Consider the following 27,358-nt stretch of genomic DNA (forward strand, 5'->3'; position numbering starts at 1 on the left):
CACAAATAAGCTTTTACAATTAATCATACCAAATATAGATGCTATACAAAGTGAGTATTCATCCAATCCAGAAATGATTCTTCTGAAGGAGCATCCAATTTCACTCCTCTAAACAGAACATCATATAAACTCACAAATTCGCAGATTATTATGTCAACTTAAGACCTTTCGAATGGGAATAGATTTCTATGAAAACACTCTCCTTTGTTAATATAATTCCTTAATTGACCCAACTATTCCGTATTCAAGTGATTCAGATACACGCCTAGAATGTTTGATTTTTTTGCGAAAACATAAGAAGCAAGTCCTAAATACATGCAGAAAAGCACAAAGAGAACACCATATTACCATGCTCATCCATAGATTATGTAAGAAAATGATACATGGCAGATAACTTGGGAATCATTGCAGAGAAGTTACAAAGAGAACTCCCCTCAACATTTCACTATTAGCAATTACATCGTTAGGAAGAAAATAGATTATATGGATATTTACCTATATATGTGTCATTCACAGTGAAAAACGCCTCATCTTCCTGGCGAAAATACTTCTTGGATGTGGAGGGTAGAAAGTATAGAGTATCAAGGATATGTGCAAGTTGTGGCAAGACAGCAAGGTATTAAAGACCCAATCAGGAGTGTTGAGCTTTAAAAAAAAGTAACTTCTTTGATATTCATTAACTCCAGAATTGCTTCACCACAAAATAAGAGTCGTGTGGGTACTTCGCGTGCATTTATGAATAAAGATTTAAATTTTAGAACAATAAGCACGTAAACTTCTTCACACCTCACTACAATCACTGCCCGGGTTCAAAAATATACACACACAATTTAGAGATTATTAGAGATTATACAATATACACATGATCAAGATTCATTAGCTGGTGGTGAGATAAATACTCATAGGGGATATCATTATAGAGGTAAGCAAATTCAATAATGTTTTACTTAAATTTATTGGATTTTCAATAATTTCATATAGGTTTATTCAAGTGAATCATCGCTGCTGAATACAAATATGCAGGTATAATATGGACTTAACTATCAACAACATTCATAGATTCATTCTCAAGTGATGTGAGGGACAATCAATGTTTGGTAACACAAAGCCCCCAGAGTTGTACCATCAGTAACATAAACAAAACCCCAATTCATATTTCATATTAATAATTATTCAAAATCCATACGTAAAATTCAAGATTTAAAATCCCACAAATTTAGAAAGAATATGGAAGAAGAAATCAAAATACCTGATCGGAAAATCTCCATCACTCCCCCACCCCATCTTATTCTTGATAATATTGACATTTAAAACCTAGGGTTCACATTCCTTCCGTAACAAATTTTTAACGGCTAGAAACCTAGAGCACAAAGAGCAAAAAGAATAACAGAGGATTTCTTTCTTCTGGAAGAGTAAAAGGATACATCCATCTTTACTCATCATCTCTTTGCTTTGAAGAGATGAATTAAAGCTCAACCTAATTTCTTTTAATAAATATGGGATTTTTTTGTGTCAAAATAACACCGAGACAAAAGGGGATGATTAGGGTCGGATATCAAAACACGATAGATGATTTTTTTGTGTAATGAAAGATAGCTTTCCTGAGTTAACTATGCGGATGAATACCCTTTCAAGGCTCCTTCAGATATTATACTAATTCAATCAATAACATAAAGAGAGTTCAAAATAGAAATTTAAATTAATACCATCAAAAAAAAGGAACTGAAGGACCTTTTCATACTCTCTACAAATTTAATTGAAAACGGGAACTGAAAAACTATAATCAAGACAGTGATTGCTTAAAAGGTATTTCGTAGAAGCCTGAAATAATTGTACCTTGGATTTCTTCAAGGGAGTTACATCATGGGAAAATATGCAGGAAGATCCCTGATAGGAGAACAATTCACGCAGATATTAGACGACACTGAATAAAAGCATGTATGGAAAACCCCAAGATATAATCTTGGCCGAGAATCTATCGGACTTGACTTTACCCGGAAAAAACCTGCAAGAAAAACCTGCAAAAACTTTAATCATTTCTCTTGCTAGTCAATTCTTTGAACATTTCAATCAAGCATGGGCAATGTCAATGGATTAAAGAGAAAAATAAAATACATACAAAGGCGTCGTCTAATAGTTTTATTTATTTTTCTTATTGAAATGATATGTGGCATACCTACTACAGTAGAAAACCATATCAATGAACTTAAATTAATTCCAGTTATGGAATTAATCCATATCAAGGAATAATTCCATAACCGGCTATCTGTAACTCGAGTAACTTCATCATTGTGTGCGGGTGTTTTGAAGCTCGCCATTTGAACACGTATTTCTGCAATATTTTATACCAATAGTTTATTCAAATCCTAGTTGTTGCTAGTTTCTGCAAGAATTTAAAAAGAAAAAAGAAGCATCAAATAGATTAAGTTGTTATTCATACTAATAAATATACTATGAGTGAAAAAAGTAAAATCAAAACAGTAAATTTCTATTTGAAATGCGATGTTCACTGGAATTAGTATGAAAGCATATGGTGAAATATGAGAACATCTAACACAATATCACAGTCTTTGCTTCTATTAAGGTTAATGCGATGAGACCAGGCATAGTAATAGAGGAGAAGCAGCTTTATGATCTACACTGTCTCCCTTTAACTTTTTCCACGAAAACAATTATGACCATCCACCAAATCCCATGAAAAGTTCGAAGCAATTTATCAGTTTAAAGGAGCTTTATTTCGATCCAAAGATATGATTGACGAAGCAACTTTTGAAGCTAACCTGTACATTTTTCTTCTATAGGGTTTAAGGTTTCCTCTCTAGTTTTTTTTTTTGTTTGCTGTAAGTACACTGAAAGAGTTTCAGAAGAAGTAGGGTTCTGGAAAGAATTTAGTGGAGGTAAGGTTCTGCTGTACTAGTTAATGGATGATATATCAGGTATCCACAACAGCGTCACATCATTAAATGCCATGTATGCCTGATAATTCAACAAACAATTACTCCTTAAATTACAATTCTATCAAATATGTAAAGTAGGAATGCAGGGTAAAGTAGCAAAAGAAAACATATGGGCATTTGATATGAACCTCAAGGCCTAGACAATACGGTTGATATACCACTTGCAGTTGAGGAGAAGAATATCAATGATGAGAACTTCAAGTGTCATTTAAACTCCAATTGTAAATATGATTGTACTAAAACTAAAATCAGTTTGGTACTAATTGTGTTAAACCACCAAATATAAGTGTCATGACGTGGAGCGATTTCTACTGTGTTATGTAAAGCCCTGGATGCTTGCTATTTCAGCTAAGAATTTTGTGTTATTGGGAGTGGTACCAACCTGTCCTTAAAGAAACAAAATTTTGACATCATCCTTCCCGTCGCGCATGGCGAACTCTGTGTCCAATGATGCTCCTTTAAAATCTCCGAATTTCAATTTACATGCCTAAAAAGAGCACCCAAACAATTGCATTAGAGTTACAACAACGAATACATTCAAAGAAGTACGACAAACTCCTACATTTAAGAATTGCAGTACTAAAATATTTCCTTGTTCTTTTCCTGTAAAATCACAAACTCAGCAATTTAGCAAAAACCCACCGAATTTCTATTAAATTTAAGCAAAACAGCATGAAAATCTTAAAGTCAGTAGAATATAGAACCGAAGGAAAGTGTCTTATGATTCTGAAGAAGTTGATTAGTCATCATCATAAGCATCTATAGCATAGGCTTCACCATCTAGAATTTTAGAGATAAGGAGAGGAAAAGAATGATGGTTAGACAAAACAATCTTTTTACCTAGTTTAAAATCAATTTCACAAATCAGTTAAAAGAACAATACCTCATAAGATTCATTTGATGCATAAAGATTGGTTCAAACAACAATAATCTCGCTACAAACCAAACTCCATTATCATGAAGCCATTATACATCCAGGTCACTGCTGCAAACAACCACTAATCCAAATCAAAATAAACAACCACTAATCCAAATCAAAATTAATGTAAAATATAAATCCGAGAAAATTGATGAACAAAGAATCAAGATTATTCAGATACCTCTACCAAACACTTCAGTATCCAAGCTCAATTATTAATCTGAAAAGATAAACCCATAATAAAAAAAGGTGGTCTTTGACTCTAAGATGTGAGAGTCATTAGACGGACAGGATTTGACGGCGACCCTGATACGGTGGTCGGGATTGACCGGATTGAGCTATGACTTGGACGGCCAGGAAGCTTGCTCGAAGCGTTTTTCTTCATAATCGAACAAAACAGCTGCGTTTTTTCTTCTTCTGCTATTTAGGTTAATCATAATCGAATGAAACAGCTGCGGTGTTTTGAGATAGAGTTAGGGTTTGGAATCGATAGCAGTTTTGAGATCGAGGGATACGAATAAAGCTTAAGAAAGGGATGATGATGGTTGTGCTGATTGTTTTGGTCGACTCAAACTCATGGGAAGGTAAATCAGAATACATAAATTAGGATTTGTCAATTGACTCTTGAATTGAATTATAAACTGAGTAATTAGTGATGGGTTTGTTCTTAATTGAATAATAGAGAATTCTATAGGGTTCAATTTTAGTTTTTTTTGGAAGTTGAAATCTTAAGTTAGGGTTTTCTTGAATTGAATCAGAAATTCCAAATATCATTTTGGTTTCTTTTGTTTTGATTGTTTATATTATTTCATCACAGGGGTTGATGTTGAATCACAAAGTGTTGTCTCGAGTTCGCGGTTCTTTTCTTGAAGGCAGGTGTTACAACCATTAGTGCTATTCGAGGAGCTGCTATTATAAATTAGGTAAATTTTGTTTAGGTTTAATTCCAGTTTTGGTTCATATATCATAGGTTAATTATCAGTTGATATAAATTAGGGTTTGATTGATTTTGTAAATTAAGTTCAAAGTTAGGGTTGATTAGTTAATGACAATGATTTTGGTTTGTTTCCTGGCTCTCTGTTACCTGGGAAATCTAATTGTTTTGTTTGATTTCTCCCTCACCCTCTTATCTTATCCATAGGAGGAATTGATGTTGAATCACGAAGTCTGTTTCGAGCGCAAACCAAGTCATGTCTGCGTACAAAAGTATTCTTGCATATTCTTCTCCCTATTTATTCTATTTGCATATTCTTTTCTGGCTTTGATAGCGTGAGAAAAACCTAATGTCATTTTCTTTCCTTTGCGATGTATGCCAGACATCATGTTAGGGAGTTGGGTAGACAATACTTATTAGTCCAGTCTCATTATTGTCTATGAATCACGAATGCTACCAGGATTAACTTTAATCCTGATCTACCTGAACTTGGAGGAACATGTGAGAGGTAGACAATTTTTATAATCCTGTGATGGATAAGTATTTTTAGTAGTAAAAGCCTTTTGTTTGTGACTGTTGCATTTTGATTTTTTTTTGAGTTCTACATAGTCCCTAATCTAACTGTATTGACTCAACTGACACTTAATGTTCTGCAGATTTCTATGCTCTACTCTTGGTCTACTAGGGCATGTTCGCGGCAGGCATTGGCCAATGTATCTTCCATGCTTTGTTCAGCTGAGACCTTCAATGGTGTAATTACTAGATGCCAATGGTATCATTAAAAAAATTAGAGAAGGTATTTAACCTCTGTGGAACCTATATTTTGCTGATTATAATGACGTCAGCTTCTATTTATATTACTTTTATTTTTACCTCTTTCACAATACAAGCTCAATACAATTTACTAAGAAAAATTTCGGTTTGATTGCTTAGCAACAGATGGAGACAGAGCGTTACATCTCCTATGTTAAACCACAGTTAAGGTCATATAGATCGTTACACCATCAGGTAATTCTAGCTTTTTTCAATTCAAATTTCTAGGGTTCTATTATCAGTTGAATGTGGTTTCGGCAAAGATTCCCTTTTATGTTAGTCGGTTTGGTACCGATCAAAAAAAAGTTAGGTGGTTTGGTAGCTGTGATGTTTGAATTTTGGCTTTTGTAGGTTTGATTTTAAGGATATATATAATTCATGAGACTGGAATTAGGTTCTGAAAAATAGCCATTCGATGTACAGGTTAATACAGGAACTGATATATTGTGGGTTAATTGCATTGCAATTCAGGTTGCAGGAACTTAGCAAAGGTATGTACAAGGTCACCCCTAATTAATATCATGGCTAATAGTGGATGGTTATGATCAAAGATTTTACACTAACTCAACTTATTTTGCTTTATTACATATTTTGGAAAAATTGTTTAGGTTAATTTAGTTTTCGCACCAGGAATAGTCAGAGATGTCAATACGGATAAATTTTGTTTCAGTCTCAAGAAACCGAAATTTTATTTCAGTCTCAAGAAACCGGCATTAATTGAAATTGTTGGGAGTTGTTCACCATAAGCTGTAGCGAAGCCGTCTGTTTATAATGATCTTTTACCCCGGTCAGCAAAGGTAATTTCTTAACTTGATCTTTCTTTGCTTTTTGATTTCGCAGGTAAGGGTTAGTCTCGAGAGGAAAAAAAAGTAACAACAGCAAATATCTACTGTTGACCAAATTCTTTTTAGTTCTGAAAGGCTTCATATACTTGAGAACTGAAGAAATAGGGGCTCAAGCCCTGGCGACAGAGCACTAGGATGTCGAAATCAATATTTTGTTTTAATTCTAATTCTAAGAGATTAGCTACTGACATGACATTGTAAGTATTCCAGCATGTGGTGCAGTTAAGAACCGAGGACCAGATAATTATGGAGTTTTTGCTAAAGACCATGCTGGAAGTGCACCAAGATATGGTAAACCTGATGATGGTGGCACTACTGATGAGCCTATGGATCCAAAAGAGCCATTTCCAGCTACATGTGGCAGAGCTCCAACAGCAGCAGGCTGTGGATGATTGAACTTACAGGCGAACCCATGTAATATAGACATGGTTTTACTTCCTATTTAATAACATTAAAACACAAGCATATTGTACTAATTTATTTGAAAGAAGTATAGTTTTTTCCATTTCCCAGTTCACTTTTGATATCTTTCTTACGCATCTATTCTGACTCACTATTTTATTGATTTGTTAACAGGTATGCAAACAAGAATTCTCAACCAAGTATGAATTTAATTTCTCTCCATCTTCTTTGCTTTATATATATATTTGGGTAATTAGGAGTACAGTATCAATAGGTCCTTAACAATCATAGCAATTATGTACTTATCATTATATGAATTGCGAAGCTACAGGATTTGCCATTAAACGCTTTAGTTTCGAAAACTAGAAGGGAGGAATTGGTCAGTGATGATTTTAAATTGGTTTCCTTTGATGTTCCCATACCTTACAATGAATCGTATATATATGTGGGCGGTAAACTGCAGCTAATAGATCTGTCCAACCAAAGGATGAGATAATCCTTTTTCGTATTTTGTGTAACCTTGAGAGTTAGATAAGGTTAGCAGGAACCTACAATTGGAGTGTTAGATTTATGTGTATACAATTTGATTAATAATTAGGTTTTCTGTCTACTGTGATTTCTGATTTCCAGGAATAATAACGAATCTAATCTATTTTTCTCTTCTTTTCTTCTCTGTTCGACTTTCAATCTTTGATTAGGGTTACCACATCTTTTTGATAGAAGGGGTTAGAATAGGAGCAGAACTGTGGAATATAGGTACTTTTTTATTATTGCGGTTATTGTTTAGAGACTTTGTGATATTTGTGATTAAAAATAGGCTGGTTCCGGGTTCCCTCTGATTTTTTAAGTTAACTTATTTTGTCTAATTTTGTTTTTGCATACATGTTCTATTTTTGTTACTGATTTACTTTCTTTTTTGATAGTGCAGGTGATTTACTTTCTTTTTGATAGTGCAGGTGATTTACTTTCTTTTTGATAGGGTTCCAAATTAAAGATTGCTATTATCCTATGGTGGCAGAAGTATGCTCCCTTTTTGAAGAAGTGTCAAGGTAGTCTGTACTCTTCCATTGACTTCATAGTTATCCCTTAAACATTGTTCATTCCTTCACATTTAAAGGGACCTTTAATGTTGTTCATTCCTCCATACTCAGTGTGTTAGGGTTCGTAAAAACTTGGTTTTATTGTTCAATTCCAAATTTTCCTAGCACGCATGTTATATTTCTCTATCATGTTATATTCAGTGTGTTAGGGTTCGTAAAAACTTGGTTTTATTGTTCAATTTCAAATTTTCCTAGCACGCATGTTATATTTCCCTATCTGATCGTCAGAAGAACAACTAAGCTGACATATTTTTTGTTTACTTCAGCTGGTGATCTTCATGATATGGCCTCCCTAAATGTCAGTGAAGAGAAACAGGGATGTGCCTACAATTTTCTTTGGTAAAAAACTGATATCGAGTTCGCTTCTGCAGGGACTATAGCATCTGAATTTTCTCCCATGACAGAATTTGAAATGAAAAGAACTTTTTGGGTGGTGTGAGACTTACTGAACTCAAGGTGATCGGGATAGGATAGACAGGACTGTCGCCTATGCTAAGCAGCTGAAGTACAATGAAGGAAGTTACTAAATGTTAGTGAAGAGAAACATGGATGTGCCTACAATTTTCTTTAGTAAAAAACTGATATCGAGTTCGCTTCTGCAGGGACTATATCATCTGAATTATCTCCCGTGAGAAAATTTGAAATGAAAAGAACTTTTGGGTGGTGTGAGACTTACTGAACTCAACATGGTATGTAACTTATCAGGTTGTGAAGGCTTAAACGTGCTATAACTTGGTTTGCAACTGTCACAAGTATCTTTAGTTGCTAATGTCAAGCCATACATATAGATTTAGTTTCTGTCTTTACTAACCTACACAAATGTTGAACAGATGTCTCTTTGCACTTCCTTGGTCCTTCTAATGAAAGTGTGGCACTGTTTTAGGGATCCAATTAATGTTTAGTCTATTTTAGAAATGCTTCGCTAATTTTGGGCCTCTTGAAAATATTCAAACATGTCTAACTGGCTTAAAACGTTGTTCACATGTTTTCATGTTCTTTCGTGGTGTCTCTAAATTCTACGTTGGTTATTGCAGACAACTTGATAAGGAATGCTAGCTTCTTAATTAAACAAGAAATAAATATGGATATGGCCAATGTTCTCATCTTCAGGTTATGAAAAGGCTTTATATGGACATTGAGATTTTTGTTTCCTTACCATGAGACTGTTAGTAACATAATTGTTTAAGACATACTAATATGTGTATTTGTGCATCTATAGTCTATAGTCTAGGTTGTATAATGATTCTTATAGAGCACATGATATTATATATAAGTGGGTTTTTAGAGCTAATAGTCATTGGCCATTGCAGCGAATCATGGCTCAAGAAAGTTTTCCAGCCACCGGTGTTTGAGGAGAAAGATCTTACAAACTTGTATGATGTCGATACTCTTTTCGAGTGATGGGAAGCGAGTCAAAGGTAATATTGATAGCATTTCATGTGGAAATTCTACCATCGTTGTTATGAATGATATTAATAATTTTTTGTTGGCACTATTTAAGATTTCCAGTAGTATCATGCGACTGAAAAGAGATAAGAACAACCAGTAGCTATTAATGCCTTCGAATTCATTTTCATGTAAAAGGGTTTACATCTTGGAAATTAGTTTGGACAACAGGTGTGTTTCAGTCTTATTTTCTATTTGTAATATTTATTCATTCGCTATTAGGTAGGTGTGCAAATGGCCATCATCAAGTCTAAACTAGGATCTGAAGATAGTAAATGTTTACGACCAGATGCTCAATCTACTTTATATCATATATATTAAATTCCACTTAAATTGGAAACGGTATCTGCCGTCTTAGCTCAAATGGAAGAGCACATGGTTCTCAACCATGTAGTTGTGGGTTCGACTCCTACAGATGGCGTTAATGTTTGGTGGATTAACTAATCACTGCCTTCTACAAGTCAATAACATCTTCATAGCTTGAAATTCTGGAAAAGCATATATGATGGTTTTCATGCCAAGTTGTGCAGGGGTTGTTTAATCATCTATTGCAGCAGTTTTACTATGAGCCAAATTGTTGACAAACTATAACCTAGGAACCTTTAGATGCAGGATTAGCATTTCTCAATGCTTGGAACTTGGAAGTAAGCACCAACAGATTTTTCAGCTAAAAATCTTCTAATAGGATTCAAGTAGGTATTGGTGGTGCTGGAGTTCCTAAAATGCAGTACCATTGGTCCTTGAAAAAAGTGTTTTGCAATATTTTAGTTTGTTGACTTTTTTCAGTGTTTTTGCTTTGTGCTCTAGGAGGAGGGCAGGATCAGAAAGATGTGGTGGTGTTGTGTTCTGAAGCTGGCATTCAAACTACCTGAAATCAAACCATTGCATTAACCAAGCTGCTGGTGCTAATCCATAAGTGGCTGAAGGTGCTGAAATTCAATGGTGTTCCTCACGTTGTGATGTTGCACACTTGCAAGTGATGTAGGAGTTTGCAGGGGATGGTGGAAAAGGTAGTGCATGGTGATGGTAGTTTGTGAAAAAGAGCTGGTGGAAAAATTGATAATAGGTAGTGGCTAAATTCTAATAAAATTTTAAACATGATTAATGCTTTATACAATTCTAGCATGTTGCGTTTGGTGAGAATCAGGTCTGTGAATAATTAATAATTTTGTTATCTCCATTTCTGTCATTGTGCACACAGTATATGTATCAAAGTTTTTTTTGCCATATAGACTTTGACACGAGAGCTTTTCAGGAGCATGGATTAACACAGGGACTGTCGACTATTCTGAAGGCTGCTTCATTTTAAATTCAGGTGGGAGAGTTCGCATAGAAAAGACTGATATTATGACAGCCTATTTTCTCATGATACTGGATTGTTTTTATCTTATTGCTTTGTTTGGACAAGAGTTTTCATGCGTCTTCAAATTCCTTCAATAATATATTTTGTCGTCATTGCTTGGTAGGGTTGCTTTGTCTAGCAAATTTCTTAATCTTAATGAAGGTTAACTGAACCGACTTCGTCTATGCAACAGATATGTTTTGCCATCTTCAGGGATATTCTCAAGGTCCAGTTAATTACGATGTTGGATCAAGTTAATTACAAAGTTTGGGAAATGTATCTATCGATTGTGTTCTTTTCCTCCTATATAGTATTACATAATTACCTAAATGGCTAAATGTATGTATTACTATTTTATTGATTTCATTTTATGTTCTTTATATATTGGTCAAGGTCTAACAGTGATATAACGTCAAGATTTTGTGACTTGGTTTTTCTGATGTCCAGGTCATACTAATGCTATTTTTAGAGAGAGTAATATTATGGGATAGAAGTAACGATGTACAGTTTGTATGAGATGTTCTTAAGCATGTTTCATTTGCTCGATCTTTTCTGTTCGTCTTAAATATTGCATATAGTGGTAACATATTTTTTATTAAATCATTTTTGTGTCAGGAAATGTAAAAGGCTAACATTTTAGACCCAATTTATATCTTCACTTTCAGTTTGGGTTATTCCGAGCTCCTTCTGTGTAAATCGATCAAATTTGCATTGTGATTTGCCATCTACCTCTTCTTAGAGTACAAAATCACTGCTTCATATTTGCTTAATAATCATCTAACTGTTATTCCTTGGATTTATTTATGTAATCAGGAACTCAATCTCATTGCACACAAGGCGCTACCCACCCGAATCCTCTGGGATGGTACTACCTGCCATGCTGAGAGTGTAGTAAGAAAATAATGGGCACTGAAGTGAGTATTGGTGTTTAAATGCGAAATCAAAGTTGAAAAAATTGTACCTAGGTAAACTTCATGTTCCTTTGACCAGTTTCGCGTTCGTCATTTCTATTCCACGGATGCTAATAATGCATCCTTTGAACCATTCTTTGTTACTTTCACTAAATCATAGGTACATGCTACAGTAAGGTATAGATATCAATGGTTCCACCATATTTGCTGCTCTTGAAAGTGTGATCCAGAATTGATGAGGGCCACTGTCTATGATGTGCAGCTGCTTGGAGAGATAACAAAAAACTCCGAAAGACATGCATTGTTCGATGTGTATATTAAGTATAGTACACTTGAGTTATTCCTTATTTTAAAACCAGGAGAAAGACAAATACATGATTCAGACCGCATTCTATCATGAATTTAGAAAGCAACTTTGAGATCACACGGTAAATACGAAGAAACAGGTTACACCTATCCATTCTGTATTCAGAGTCTCCCAAAACACCAACATGTCCTTATCCTTTCTGTACCTCCCACTGCACTCACTAGGAAATTGTGCCAGTTGATACCACGGATGACTTGCCTAATGACAGTCATGCATAGAAGACTAGCCATGCTCAGTGGATGGACCCAGTTGGTGTGAACTCCGGCCAACAATTCTAAAAATTCAGCTAGCAACGGACTTTTGTATGAGATATCACCACCAATGAAATTTGAATTTAGGAACCATTAATCGCTAAGCAGAATTTCAGGGTTATCTGATCACATTTCTATTTTGTTAGATAAGAAGCTTAAAGTGGGAAGCATGACAATGGAGATTCTGTTACTTGTGACTATTTTTTCTTTTACCGCCTCCTCTCCTCTCTCTGTTCTCAAACCCAAACCCTATTCTCTAATGATCTATTTATTTTTCGTTCATTGTATGTTTTATTTTGATTGTTTTTTTTATTCCAACTATTTTCGTTTGTGTTTTGTTCTGCAGGTTCGATTTTTACTCAAAATAATAAACAACAAGTATTCTCTAGGTAATCCTCAACCATGTTCTTCTTTGATCTGTTTCTTTAATTCCTGATTCTCTCTATTTTAGTTTAGTTTTTAATGTTATCAAATGTTTGTTGAGATCTTTTATTTTGATCTTATCTAATCAGGGTATGTGGGTTTTTTTAACAATGGGGATCAACATATATGCAGTGTCACAGAGTTCCTTCCACGGATCTTTCCACGGTTCATTCTCCAATTTTTTGTAAGAAAATGTTTAGTTACAAACTACTCTGATTAACTGTTATTGTGCTATACATTTAACTTAATGTGCATACTGCACTTTAAAATAGAATTTGCATCGTTTCTTTTAGTTTGCTTGGTTTAAATCTAAAGGTCGTGTTGAGAAAAAAAAATTAATATCTACATATCCTAAAAAAAAAGGTGGTGTTTGACTCTGAGATCAAAGAGTCATTAGATGGTCAGGATCTACCGGAGGAGGTCATCCCGCGGTCGGGATCGTCCCGATTTCGTTTGACTTGGACGGCTGGGAATGATTGGTTTTGTTCTGGCCCAAATTCACGAAAGAAACCACGGCCACAGTTCTTTTTCCGCTTTGTTCATACACCACCACCTCCACCACCAGGATCAGTAGTCATATCATCTATATCATTCGTATTCAATTGAACTTGAGGAGATTCAGTAGTCATATCATACCTTCATCTATATTATTCGTATTCAATTGAACTTGAAGAGATTTGAAGGGGTTTTTATATAGGTCTGCCAAGGGTATTTGAAATCCAGGGTTTCGTACCAACTGAGGTACAATTTTGATTTTTATGTCGTCTCGATACTAAGGGAAGGATTTAGTTTCATTTTGATTTTGATTTTTTACTGAAGTTAGAGTTTCTTTCTGCTGTTTGATTTAGAGATTATTGCGATTTGTTTTCTAGGATTTGGTATTACCCCTCCTCCCCACCACCATCTGTAACTGTAAATTGCAACTCCAAATTCAAACTTTCTTACATTTTCTAAATTAGTTTAATTCTGTGTTTCAGGCACAAAGGTAGATCTAATCAGTAACCGTGAACTTGGGAAATTGAGACGAACCGAGACACACAGAACGAGTTCTGCAGGTGAGCTTTCATTGTAGGGTGCTTGCAATGTTAATTCAAATAAGACCAGATACAGATGCAATAGATTATTATGTAAAGGAATACTAATTAGAGGTTTTCAGTTGAGGAGATTTCTGTTTGGGAATGCTGGTTCAGTTTGGGTCTATATTCTTTGTTGCTATTGTTCATTCTGTCTTTACAATTACTTCATATTAGTTCAAACCAGACCAGGTGCAATAATTGTACATAGAAAATATATCAATAGACCTTAAAATTGTTTAATTAGTTGGATCATAGTAGCATGTTTAATTAGTTGGATCGTAGTAGCCGGATAGGCCGGGGTCACAATAGCATGTTTAATTAGTTGAATCATAGTAGCCGGATAGGCCGGGACACGGCCCCGGCCGTGGAGAAAATTTACAGGTAGATGTAGTGCCCACATCAAATTAGTGTGTTAGTTCATCCTGTGTGTAATAGTCGGGAGCATATTTAGTTAGCCAGATCATAGCAGAACGGTCCCAATATTTAGTTGGTCGTGTCATATTATTGTGTGTTAATTAGTCGGGTCACAATAGCGTGTTTAATTAGTTGGATCATAGTAGCCGGATAGCCGTGGAGAAAATTCAAAAGAAGATGTATAATGCCCACATATTTAGTTGGTCGAATCATATCATAGTGTGTTAGTTAGTCGGATCATAGTAGCGTGTTTAATTAGTTGGATCATAGTAGACGACTAGGAAATCGTTATGTAAGGTACCACACTGTGTTAGAATTTGTAGTTTCATTAGTCAATATGGCTTGGAATTAGTCAGTATAGACTCTTAATCGTTCAAAATCTATATTGACAAACACAGATCTAAACAGATAAAAGAATAGTGAGAAAGAGAATTAACCTTGTGTGGGTCTGCTTTTGTGATTCCAGGCGCCTGACCATTGTTGCATAATTGTCCCCAAATAGGAACCAGCGATTTACAAATCTCATTAACCACAGGATTACTCACCTTGAGGGAACTGACGTCCCTAATTGATTACTTCTGGCCCCATCCATGGGAGTGCAAACCGCAGTAGTAAGTATCATGTGATACATTAACTATTTTTATAAAAATTGCAATGTGCCCGTATAACTGCATGGCTACAGATGACAATTTAAAGAAAATGGTGATGGTGATGCTAAGTAGGGTTTGTACCTTGTTATTTCGTAACCACGCAAGAGCTTGATATAGTTTTCAACTGTACAACCAAACCAAGGAGCCATTCATGGGATCACATGGTCTTGGCTGGGAACACTGTGGGTCCTTCTTCATAACTGCCAGTCCAATTTGTAGAATTCAAGAACTTGAGTGCAAATATCCAGCTGAGAATGACTTTGCCGAAATAATCTTCTCAAGAGAACCTGCAAATATTGATTTCCGACTCGAGCAGGTAGTTAAAACACCCAAGAAAAGTTCCCTACATTGATATTTTTAAAATAATCGACTACAATTGACAATGGGAACAAAACGAAATCGATCAATGGCAGTTACATTTGGGTTAGTAGCCCTTGTACATAGACTTGAACTTATATTCCATCTGTGGGAGTCGAACCCACACCTACATGGCTGAAGGCCATGTGCTCTTCCAGTTGAGCTAAGATAGTAAGCAAAAAAAAAATGTCTACTATAAGCATAAACTTTTGTATATACAGTAGAACGTGAACATTTCAAAATCCAAATTAGACTTCGCATGTTTAGCTGATTAAAATGGAGTTCCGTATCTCAAATTTTTTAGGTTTTCTGTTTAGTGATTACTCCTGCAATGAGATGGTTCGTTAACAATCCATACAGCAATAAAACACATTTCATACTTTGTATGAATATTGAGAAGAACTTCACATGAACCTTGTCAGTAGAACTGTTGGGTACTTGAATTTAAAATACAATCACCGTGTCAGTGAAGGTCTTATGTCGTGCTGTGGAGTAAGACCATCACGCTTTCCAAATGTTTGCATTCAATATATTGGACTTCCAACCGCTAAATGTAAACAGAAATCCCTAAACCCCAAGTATTCAAATGCAGCTTCTATGAACCATTCTGAAAATATATAACTAAGACGTTTTACATGAGAGAACAAAACTATACATGCACTCTTATGGCCTTTAGGTATACATGCACTCTTACGGCCTTTAGGTATTTGAAAGCCAACGGATGAGAATAACAATTGAGTAGTGATGTGAGATTCCCTTTACCTCTAGTATATGTGGCTAGAGCTACAGCTCAATTTAGGTCCTGATCCCAATAAAGTAAACCACTTTCACCTTTAGGTGGGGGTGTAGTTTGTTTTTTTCCGTGTTTTGCAATGTACAAATATAAAGTTAGTTAAACCATGCAACTGAAACATATAAGATTTTTTTTTTAAGGAATCAATAAGAAAACTCTGGAAAAATTAATGGAAAGAGATACTGATTAAATCATAAATAAAGATAACCACCGGAAGAAAGAGACAAATAAAAATGGTTAGGCATACAGATAAGAGGTCGTGACTGGTGAGATTAGATTCACCACAATATGTATATTACGCTGACCGATGTATTTGCCGATAATTGGAATTATTGGACAAACGATGGGCTACTAACAACAACTTCCCTGCCTGTGGTCTAAACCTGGAAACACAGAGAGGGAGAGATAGGTTTATGGAGGGTTTTAGGGCAGAAGAAGAGTGGCGAATTACCTCATTGTGAGCTTTGGTGTCTGATTACCATTTGAGCCTAAAAACAGCCCCACAGAAAGGATTTGTAATCATAATTTTGAGTATCCTGCACCGAAAACCAATCACCTACATAAGAACCCAATAATAAGCCCCACTAAGAGTGTCGAGGATTTGTAATCATAATCTCCAAACCATTAGGTTCACAAACAGCAAATTAACAAAAAAACTGAAGATAACGAATACTTATTTACATAATCTGACCTTTTAGATAGAATTTCCTGCATCATTCCAGAAACTCAGCAAGTTTCACAGCAAGAACAGGAAAGTAAAATACCCGTGATCTGCTAGGCTGTATCATCTCAGTGAAGGAATTCAATTCGGGTTGCTGCCACTGGCTCTCAAGATGATGAAGTTCCGTAGCACCATGGTCATTTACACTTGCAGTTTCATCCGTGCATTTAGTAGTATATATCTCCCAGGAGAGTTGAGACACAACTGGGAGTGTATGATGCCAGAACAAACTGAAACTGACAGGCATATCATCTTGAGAGCCAATTACAATCTTATTAAGGAGAGAAACACATTATAAGAGGTTAGTTCAAGTTGACAATTCATTATAACCAACAATAATAAAAATCGCCTAAAAGAGAGACTTACAATCAGATGCTTGTCCGTTAGTGTTCGCTCAAAAACTTTAGTGAAAAGCAAACCTTGAAATTAGGACAAAAAAACCCCAAAATATGATAGAAAAATACATACATTGCCGAAATCTCTTCAGCAGCAACATTAGCTCGTTATATGTATTTAGCAGCCTTAATTGTCAAGATCACGATCTAGTGATCTGTTGATTAGAAGATCATTGGCCCAGAAAACCCAAGATCAAGCTAGGTTCAATCCATATCATAAAGTGGAGAACCTGAGGACTTTGGATTGACGGGTGTCCTAATTAACAGCAAAACAAAAGAAACTCTTGAATCTAGAGAAAACTGAAGAAAAAAAATGTGAACCTCCAAAAGAAAACTGAAACTAAACAGAAAGCAAATAGATATTGCAATTCTCCAAAGCCAGAGCAGTATACTGAGGTGTCCTTCATGTGACAGGAATATAAGAGTTTTGTTCATAATCGATACCACTGTTATTCTAGGGTTCATATATGACATCAAGCAAACAATCAAAAGATGCAAAAAAACTCTAAGAACATAATTCTAGGGTTCATATATGTCTACCTTCATCTTCATCAGACAAAATCAACAAACCTCATATTGTAACTTCTCGATTCTGCTACGAACATTCCCCACATTACTGGAAGCCACTGCATTTAGTAAAGCTGATCGTATAATGTCCACTGCATTAATTATGTAATGACTGCAGCAAGAATACACCATTGTAACACTTCGGCTAAATGAACAATAGTGAATTCCAGCATCATAAAAAGACTGACATGAACCCCAGCATCATCATATCTACAACATAAACATTAAAAGAGAGCAGAATACCATTCTTTTTTTTTTCCCACGGTAATCACTCAAAAGAGTGCATAATACCATTCCTTTTTTTCCACCATCAAGTCCTGCGGTACTTATGTCTAACTATCATTTCCATGGAGAAGGAGATCCCACACAGAAATATGTTGATTCATCAGTGCATAAAACACACACAATAAAACAAAACTAAGAACACCATATAATGGACAACACCTTTTTTGACTGGAAAATAAAATAACTACATAGCAGATTTGAGAAAAGAATGGACAAAATACACTCAATAGTAAGAAAAGATGTAAGTAAACATGTATTTACCTTTTAGATTCTATAAGAGCAATGCATTGTTCAGGGTTCTTATATGGATTTCTGTCTAGCTCACTCGTAGTGCAGCTGCTGTGATAAAATATATAGCATTAGAAAAAAAAAATCAAAAGTGTGTAATAAATATCTATTACGCCCATGAAATCGAAATCATATTCATCGGCAAGTGAAATCAAGGTTGAGTCAGCTAACCCTGCTGCATGCTGACGGATATAAATCTGTCACGATAGTAATCGATACCGACACCGTGAAGGAACTGACTGTAGAACAAAAGTAGCATAGTGTACCTCCTTTCAGAAGCAACACGTTGTATTTTCTGAAACTCGTTTAGAGCTGATTCAAAGTCCTTAGAAAGATTAGCATCGGCAATGTTTCTGAAAGCCTGCGATAAGTTGGATTACAAAAGGTATTAGCCAATCAAGTGTGCCAGTGCTGTAATAAACCTAACAACATGAAAATGCCCATAAACTTATAATCGATCTCTCGATACCAACTCAGTGATACAGAAATCACACTAACTTCAGGTACCGCCATCTATATCACTGCCTTGTTTGAGTTTAGCTGCAATATGTCAGCTGCTTTGGCAGCAAAAATTTTAGTGCAACACCAATGTCCAGTCTAGACAAATGGCAGCGGATAAATCCAATCTGAAAGCTGCTTTGAATTATATAATTGTCTCTCTGTTAATGAAAACATCATAAATCATACTAAACTTAAAATTTATGGAAAATCAGAAACTTAGACAACATGCATTAACCGAAAAACCTAAAACCCTAGGCAAACAAAGAAGAAAAGAACAGAAAGATAATTACCTGTTGTGGATTGAAGTTGATAATATAACCAATTAGGCCGTAGATTCTAGGGTTTTGACTGTAAAACCCTTTCAATTAAAACCCTTTCAGTCAAAACCCCTATAATTCAATTTACAGCCAAAACCCAAGAATTCGACATCAATTTACAGCCAAAATAAACAATTTGAAAAAATAAACTGATCTGCAATTTCTTCTAAAACCCTACGTCACCAAACACCAATCGAAAGTGTTGAATTTCTGATTCACTCAAAATCGTACCTCAATTACTATATATGAAACCCTGGATTTCGAATACCCTTGGCAGATCCTTCATCCCAAACACCGATGGAAAGTGTTGTAAGTGAATTTCTGATTCACTCTTAATCTCTCTCTTTCATCTCTCAATCTCTGCCGCTGCTTTTGTTTATCGAATGATGACTCTCACTAATTACTTCTGGACAATACTGGTGTATTTGGCTGAATAACTATTGCTGCTTGAAAGTAGACGAAGGTGACGGGAAAGAAATTGGTGGGAAGGTTGAAGAGAAAAGAGGAAGAAAAAAATAGCAGGTCTATGTTTTATCGGGTTTCAGTTTCTCTATCAAAGATACAGTATATACGGGCTTAAATTAGACAAAACAGAAACGACCGATCCTGGCCACGGGATCGCATCTGTGCGGTCACGAATTACTCCCCGGCCATTTTTTTCCAGGCCACGGTCACCTTTATCCACGATACAAAGACAACATTCTGTGGGCACAGCCATGTAGTCATTGCCCACACAATTGTCGAAGAAGACGCATCGGTTCCAGCAATAAAAATGTCCTATAATTAAAGCACATTCAAAATTAATAAACTAGCAACCCCATAGAGACTAAGCCAACACAAGAACATATATATACGGCATAGGTTTAAAGGGACATACCGTGAGAATTCCCTTAATTTGATCTCTACCGAAGGAAATACTCTGACCAAGGTCCTTCTGAAGCCGGAGTAGAATATCGACAAAATCTTCAAATTCAGGTCTGGGTCTATGGGGTTCGAGGTGTTCATCTATTATGCTCTCTAATTGCTGGAAATTATCCTCTAATTTCGCGTTTACTCCATCAAACCTGTGGATCCTACCCATCCACAGGAAGATATCTGTGGTCATGGCTCCAGCAATCATTTTCTGGGTTACTTGAAGAATTCTACAAAGCTTACCACCTCCCTGTTCGAATTTTCTACCAAAGGCAGTTCGACATATTACATCGTTTATGACACAACATGAGATCTCAGTAAAATTTATGGGAACCATAGATGCAGAAGATTTGCGAACAAGATCGATGACAATAGATACTTCCTCTTCCATCACAGCTCGAAATGATGCAACTCTATTTGGACTCAACAGTTCTGATATTGATATCTTTCTGATCTCTCTCCAGTACTCACCATAAGGAGAAAAAGCAATATCAGTGCACCCATAAAAGATAATCTTTGGACCATAGAACGCAGGTCTACCAGAAAACACAATATCATGAGTTTTGAAGACTTCTTTAGCTACATCTGTTGATGAGATCATCACAGCAGGATGTGAGCCTATTTGGATAAACATCAAAGGTTCATATTTATTAGAAAGCTTCTGAAGTGATTGAGCTGTCATGTCGCCAAACTGGTGAAGGTTTCCAATGAGAGGAAGCCTATTAGGACCAGGAGGTAATCTCCAACTTCGACGCTTCATTCTTCTCAACAATACCAGCAAAGGTAGTGTTAATAAAACAAGCAGGAGGATCAGAGTGCAAGAAGCTTTTGCTCTACGTAGTTGGTCTTGAAACAATAAGAAGTAGTTCACCATTTTGTTTTCTTCTACTTGAAATATCATTTAGCAAAACACCTAACTAACAGAAGAAGAACGGGGCAAATCAGAAATAGCTTTCAATCAAACTTCACCCAAGGAATACTAAATTTCCCTTTTTCAAACAGCATACAAACCCATCAACCAAAATAATTAAAACTAAAACACACCATAAAACTAAACTAAATAAGGATCACTAGAGAGAAATTAAACCAAAAGGGTTGATTTAAAATACCTGAATCACAATTAAACATGGCAGACAAGGAAAGACGAGAAAAGGTGGTGGGACTTCGTTTGCGTCCGCCGTCATATATGGTGACTCATTAGTGCAAACTGCCATCAACAATTAATATATAAAAACATATAAATTATTAAGGACTAGATGATGAAGCATGAAATTGGCGGGACAGCTGTTGATCAACATGTATCATCACTTCATCACATGACACCTCTTCCGTTGCTAGCTCTCACTGAAACAAATTCGACGATTTTTTTTCCCTTCAGGTATTAAACTTTTGCGACTCGGAACATTGCTCAGGGCTAAACATAAAATGTGGGACAAAATGAAGAGCGACATCTTAAAATTAGAAGATCTTGGCCCCCTTGCCAGGTTTCCAAAGAGAGTCCATGTCCATAAGTAAATGATTGCCAACCTTATCTTTAAGAGAAATGTAGTCCGTACTCCGTAGAAGCCAATTGGGATGAAATCCTCCCAAAGTCCCACGGAGATTTGTTTCAACAAGCCAATTCTCGACAAAACCTTGCAACGGTAATCGAGAATTTGTAGGTATTACAAATTTCACAGGATTTAACCCCACGAGATGGGACATCAGGACTCACGTCAAATGGTTTGACTCAAGTAGCTATAGTTATCACACACGTAAGGCCACGACCCAGAGCCACAAATTCCATCAGCACATATGGTTCAGCAAATCCCATCGTATATTTTTCCACAATAAAAAAGATTGAAAAACTAAAAGGATCAAGGAAAATGGTGAAATATAGTTATCAAAAAAAAACTTTGCTGATGAAAATCTGGACACTACACCACTACTACCAGTTCCAAATGCCTAACACAACAAAATAACCACTCCCACCAAAGCCCCTTAACAATTGCCAAATTCCTCAACTCAATTCTTAGACGCATTAACCTTACTAACACCGACCTTTGTCCCCGATGCAAAAATTAACCGGAAACAACCAAACACATGCTCATTCAAAGCCCGATATATCGCCATGGCAGTCTGGCACACCGTGCTCACTCACCTTACAACCAATCTACACTCCAATAACAACTCCTTAATTACCATAAACGACCATTTCCTAGATCTGAGACAAGAATCAGTCCCGACCTCCTCTATACAACATTCTTGTTTTTTTCCTGTGGTCCCTCTGGGCGACCAGAAATGAGCTCACATTCAGACAAAAGAAATCAACGTCACAAAACATCTTATTGAAAGTTTTCAAAATTTGAGCGGGTTATGGAGGATACATTTCATTCAGATGCATACATGAAGATGAAGATATCATTCAGATGCACTTTCAACGTCACAAAACATCTTCAAAAATGGATGACACATGTTATGAAATCTAAGAGAATAGGTAAAACAGACACTTTTTTCCTGCCCCAACACACCTAACTGTCATCCATAGTAGTTCGACAACAACTTGGTCAATACTAAAGTAGGGATGTCGTCATAAACCTCCCTACACATGAATGAATGTTACGTACTCTGGGTGCTATTTGGTCTTTTTCCAAATTCCAACAAGTTGATACTTGTCAGCTCCTCTTAGTAATTAAAAGTAAGGAATTATCACATCGCACCTATGTTCTTCATTTATCATGTCACACTTCTCACATCAAACTGAAACTCAAAGAAATCTAATCCATCACAAAATGTGGCTCTAAAGAACAAAAAGGAAAATTATTGATAAGAATCCTATTTAATAGGTCATTTAAATAGCATAGATAGATTTAAGAAGATGAAATTAGGATCACATAAATTGGTCAACACAAAGTTGTAACATTCTAACATTTCCTAATGTCTAAATCATGTGTTGTACTGGTCCATAACAACACATGTAAAGTCTAAATCATGTGTATCTATCTAATAGTTAAGCAGTGAAGTCTGTGAAGAGGTGAAATGTGATTACCTTGAATGATTGTAACGAGGCAGAACATAACAGTGATGATCATGGCATACATATTACTATTAGACGATGCAGCTTTCATCTTCTTATGTGCCTTCATGCTTTCCTTGTGCACTCCTAGGGTTTTACGAACTCATATATCTTATCCGTCCAATGAATTGACTAAGATAGCCTTCTACTATCGTAGAATTACTACTTAAACCCTACGAATTTCTAAAGGCACATTCTTTGCCAATCAGAGCACATCCCACTATCGTGGTCCATTTGTAACTTTTGTTATAAATACTAGGTATCCGGGACTTACGGCCCCGGCTCAACCTCTCGTTATAGTCTTAAGTGTACTGTTGTAGTTTTGAAAGTGGTAGTAAAAGTTCGTTGCTCGGACTTGTAAAGATTTAAAAATACAAATATATACAAAAATATTGACAAATTGGTAGAGAGGTAATGGGACTAATGATTCGGCCAATCTTCATAACATAGGGTTCAATGATTTATTCTCAACAATAATCGCTCAAAACATATATGGACTCTTATTTTGCCAAAGTAGATTCTCAAAACATTGGTTGTAAGTGTTAAGCATGGAACATCAAATCACCTAAGCTAAGCATGACCCATCTAATCAAATAACACCCAATTTAATCAAATCATATTTCAATTAATTTTTAATGCAAAAATATTAAAAAAGAATTAATAAAATTACCCATGTATGAAGCTCGACCTCCTCCGTCGTCCCAGTGTTGGGGTTTAACTCATCATAGTAAAAATGCTCTCAAAATAATTATTTATTGCTCAAAAAGTGGTTTACAAATGATGAAAAGGTGTAAAACAATTGAACAGAAAAATCGCAACAGAAATAGCTGTTGCAAAGGCGCTGTTCAGCTGTTACAAGAAGAACGATAAATGATAACTGCTGTTGTACGACGAACTACGACCTGCGGACGTGCGTCTTAGACACTGTTGAAGAACGACGGTCTTTGGCTGTCTGTTCTTCGTGTTCTTCATCTTCATCAATGGCAGCAACAGCAGCAGAGAGAAATCATGGTTCTCGATTCTGCAGCGTTCCTTCTCTCCTCCCAACTCTCGAAAACCATTCTATTCAACCCCATAGACATATTTATACTCAAAAGCACCGAGATAATCCGAATTAAATGCAAATAATTCTCCCTTAATGATTTTTATTTTCACGGGAATATTTTCTTTCCCTGTTCACCTTTCACGCGTCTTCTGTTAGCTACTTTCCTGTTCTCTTCTCACACGTTTGTTCGGAGCTGGATTTCCTTGTTTATCCTGGCTTGATTGGTCGAATCTTGTTGAATAAAGAAGAAAATATTCTCCCATGCAGTTACGTATCATCCAATATCCCGTGATAATCTCTCTTCCCTGTTTAACCAAGACTCGATGTTCTAGCCCAACTGGATCGAATCCATTAACCATACAATCCCTGTTTAGCCCAAGCAGGTCAATCAAAACAAAATCCAGTGATTGAATCTCTCTCAAAGCCCACACAAGATCGAACCCAAATTTCTTCCGTGAACTGCATGAACTTTCCCGCCATTTTGAATTTTCAAATCGTGAAGAAGGGTGTCCCCCTAACCGTCTGTGGAGTGAAAGTAGCAAATGCCCAACTGAGGCCCCCTTAGTAATTGGGTTTCCCCTTAACCAAAATGAGAGTCCGAATAAAAAATTTCCACCGGGGATGCTCCGCATAATTTTTCGAGCCGATTTTTCCAAAATTATTTATTTCCAAAAAATACCTACAAACACGCAAAATACCATAATAAGGACGAAAACAAGTACTAACAATACAGAGAATTGAGAACAAAATAGACACATATATGCGTCTATCAAATACCCCCAAACTTATTATTTGCTAGTCCTCGAGCAAAATTTATTCTTGAAAAGTGACCGAGTTAATCTCGGGTGGGTTTATCAGAGGTGTACCCACAAAAACCAATACTCCAGACCCTAGCTATCTACGAAAAATCTTGGAAAGCACTGAAGAACCTCCTTGGTTGGCATACTTATTAATTACAGGAGGAAGTACCCTGACGCGAAATTCCAATTGCTGTATATGAGTTTGCACTCAAGCATACTAAAATTCATATAAGTGATAGATCTTTACTAAGATAGTTTCACGATGGACATCACTCGGAGTCAGACTAATCACATGAAAAGATTAAGAAGATGGAAAAAGAAAAATGTAGATGGTTGAAAAGCGAACGGTGTTTCCCATATCTGTCTGAAGGCCTCTGCCAAGATGAACCTAACCTAAATGACTGAGATACCGGTCTGACTAATATTAACGCACTGGCATATACAAGGGAACCAGAGGTCAATAACTTAAATCTAGATCAACAAACTAGCAAATACAAGGGAACCAGCAGTTGACTACACAGAACAATAACCCTTTTTTTTTTTTTAAACTTAACGGCATGAATAGATCTTTTTGATCCAAGCGCATGCTTCTTGTCAGCAGATTACACGATAGTTCCCACGGGTCCTGCATTCCACGCTTGCTTAGGCGACGGAAACAGGGAGAACACACGCATATTGCTATCCAAGTGTTAATACTTATTCCGATTGGTCTAACTGGTCCGGTTTCTTTTCTTTTTTTTTTCTTTTTTTTTTGAAAAGGTAACTCAGTCCCTCTATTTCACCCTAGCAAAGGTAACAACTTGAATCGTGTGCCCCACCAAATCACTTGAAATAAAAGAAAACTAAAAATAGAAAGTGAAAAGGACTCGACGAGATATGGCGAAACTATCATGTTATTTCTAACACCTGAGCTCTGTGCTTTTATGAATAGACTCTATGGATGTTTCCATCTAGTCAGATTGGTTCCTCAGCTCCTAAAACAAAAATATTTCCATCCACTTAGATTGGTTAGTGTTATCCTTAATAGGCGTAAATTTCTAGGCTCTGGAGTTTATTTATTGCAACTTAAAACTAACAAAAAGTTTCTTCCCCACCCCCAAACTTAAATCTAACATTGTCCTCAATGTTCTAAAGATAAAATTAAAAGCATGAACAAGGAGAAACTGTTACCACTTGAATAAAAAGAGTTAAGGAAAGATATTACCATGTTGCATGAGATTGGGTTACCTCCCAAGAAGTGCTAAGTTTAAAGTCTTCATCCAGACTTAGAAAAGGATTGGTCAACTCGAACCATAAAGTAACAGTCGAAATAACTGTGGGTCTTCAAAACCAAAAAGAGCTGACCATAGGAAACTGCAGTGAACCAAGAAAATGGACAAGAAAAGCATGCCCTTACCTAGTTTCCTGAAAACTATCGCTAATTGCGGTTCAGGTTCAGGTTCTATGAAAGGGTCTAAATAGAATATTTTCATTGGCTGCGTTTCTTCATAGGTTGGATCCAAATTATTAGGTCCTAGAGTCTGGAAAAACTCAAATAAGAACTTGGAATCACAAAGTAATAACCTAAATAATTGCGGATCCTCTAAGTCAATCAGATATGACTTACAAAATTGACCACAATGAGAATAGTGGTCATTCTTAAGCAAATGTGTCGATTCTAATTTCCTAAGGCATTTAGGTTTAATCTCACAACTTAATATTCGACACATTTGGAATATAAGCGTTCCCACAGTTGGAAGAAAACTATTTGGTGGGAAAACAAAGTCAATCTGGGGATCATAGCCTGGGCAAACCACATCAACCAGAGGATGGGTTTCTAACGACTGAACTTCTTCCTGGATATCATTAGGTTCGGGAAAACGAGTATGAAGGTAATCTTGTAAAATTGTCGAGGCAGAGATATCAAGTCCTAAGTGAAAGGACTTTCTGAGAGTTAAAGGTAACGCACTATGAAGGTGATAATCACCCCCAAACTTAGAGTTTTTAGTGTCTCTAGATAGACTAGTAACAATCTCCCTAATTTCTGGATCATTAGATTCTTGAAAATGGTCAATTGATTCTTCTAATTTATTATCAGGTAGTTCATTTTTACTCATCTCTACGGGTCTATCTTCTTCTTCCAAGACTATTGTTTCTAAGTCGCTAGACTCTAAAACAGTATTTTCGAAATGAACCCGTTCCTCTAAACCACTATCGGCTCCGTAATCAAAAGGAAAAACTACATCGTCTAAAACGGTGGTATCCCTAATCAAATCCTCGTCCTTTTGAATAGGTGAATAATCATAAAAATTATTTGGATTTGAACTAGAAATAATATAATCATTATAAAGCTCAATTGGATTAATAGATTCCTGATCACTATGCCTACATATTTCAGATTCTTCATTACTACTATCCTCATCATCATAATAGTACAAAGATGATTGAACCTTATCTAAATAAGTAGTGTCTTTTATTCTAACCTCGTCCTCT

The 27,358-nt window shown here is 36.0% G+C and overlaps 1 protein-coding gene, 5 long non-coding RNA genes and 1 other non-coding gene across 8 annotated transcripts; 5 read left to right on the top strand and 2 right to left on the bottom strand.

Annotated features, from left to right (window-relative positions):
* Nucleotides 1-1,751: 1,751 nt before the first annotated feature.
* On the bottom strand, nucleotides 1,752-4,083 carry LOC113293330. Of its 2 annotated transcripts, none has more exons than XR_003332223.1 (4): nucleotides 4,058-4,083; nucleotides 3,841-3,955; nucleotides 3,340-3,444; nucleotides 1,752-2,005 (listed from the first exon to the last, which is right to left on the bottom strand). It is a non-coding gene; the product is annotated as an uncharacterized LOC113293330 (long non-coding RNA). The 2 variants fall into 2 exon arrangements; XR_003332222.1 differs by having other exon boundaries at nucleotides 1,752-2,018.
* A 259-nt stretch (nucleotides 4,084-4,342) lies between these two features.
* LOC113293331 lies at nucleotides 4,343-5,574 on the top strand. The gene is made up of 4 exons (XR_003332224.1): nucleotides 4,343-4,460; nucleotides 4,694-4,799; nucleotides 5,018-5,082; nucleotides 5,193-5,574. It is a non-coding gene; the product is annotated as an uncharacterized LOC113293331 (long non-coding RNA).
* Nucleotides 5,575-7,557: 1,983 nt separating this feature from the next.
* Nucleotides 7,558-9,342, top strand: LOC113293857. Its single transcript, XR_003332620.1, has 3 exons — nucleotides 7,558-7,919; nucleotides 8,573-8,659; nucleotides 9,281-9,342. It is a non-coding gene; the product is annotated as an uncharacterized LOC113293857 (long non-coding RNA).
* A 422-nt stretch (nucleotides 9,343-9,764) lies between these two features.
* Nucleotides 9,765-9,837, top strand: TRNAE-CUC. The gene has a single exon. It is a non-coding gene; the product is annotated as a tRNA-Glu (tRNA).
* A 392-nt stretch (nucleotides 9,838-10,229) lies between these two features.
* Nucleotides 10,230-11,092, top strand: LOC113296947. The gene is made up of 3 exons (XR_003333213.1): nucleotides 10,230-10,482; nucleotides 10,672-10,731; nucleotides 10,952-11,092. It is a non-coding gene; the product is annotated as an uncharacterized LOC113296947 (long non-coding RNA).
* Nucleotides 11,093-13,190: 2,098 nt separating this feature from the next.
* On the top strand, nucleotides 13,191-15,496 carry LOC113293332. The gene is made up of 3 exons (XR_003332225.1): nucleotides 13,191-13,451; nucleotides 13,688-13,765; nucleotides 14,667-15,496. It is a non-coding gene; the product is annotated as an uncharacterized LOC113293332 (long non-coding RNA).
* A 4,217-nt stretch (nucleotides 15,497-19,713) lies between these two features.
* Nucleotides 19,714-20,860, bottom strand: LOC113295904 (cytochrome P450 71A9-like). Its single transcript, XM_026544237.1, has 2 exons — nucleotides 19,952-20,860; nucleotides 19,714-19,851 (listed from the first exon to the last, which is right to left on the bottom strand). Exons 1-2 carry the CDS (start codon nucleotides 20,858-20,860, stop codon nucleotides 19,714-19,716), a joined length of 1,047 nt encoding a protein of 348 aa, XP_026400022.1.
* Between the last annotated feature and the right edge of the window lie 6,498 nt (nucleotides 20,861-27,358).

This window comes from Papaver somniferum, chromosome 7, assembly GCF_003573695.1.
Source record: "Papaver somniferum cultivar HN1 chromosome 7, ASM357369v1, whole genome shotgun sequence".
NCBI classification, from domain to species: Eukaryota; Viridiplantae; Streptophyta; class Magnoliopsida; order Ranunculales; family Papaveraceae; genus Papaver; species Papaver somniferum.

Bases quoted from the DNA above. Each gene is read 5' to 3' on its own strand.
- LOC113295904 (XM_026544237.1), bottom strand. From the start codon at position 20,860: ATGGTGAACTACTTCTTATTGTTTCAAGACCAACTACGTAGAGCAAAA. The intron at 19,852-19,951 runs GTATGTCCCTTT...CTTTAATTATAG, and splicing joins AAATTAAGGGAATTCTCACG to GACATTTTTATTGCTGGAAC.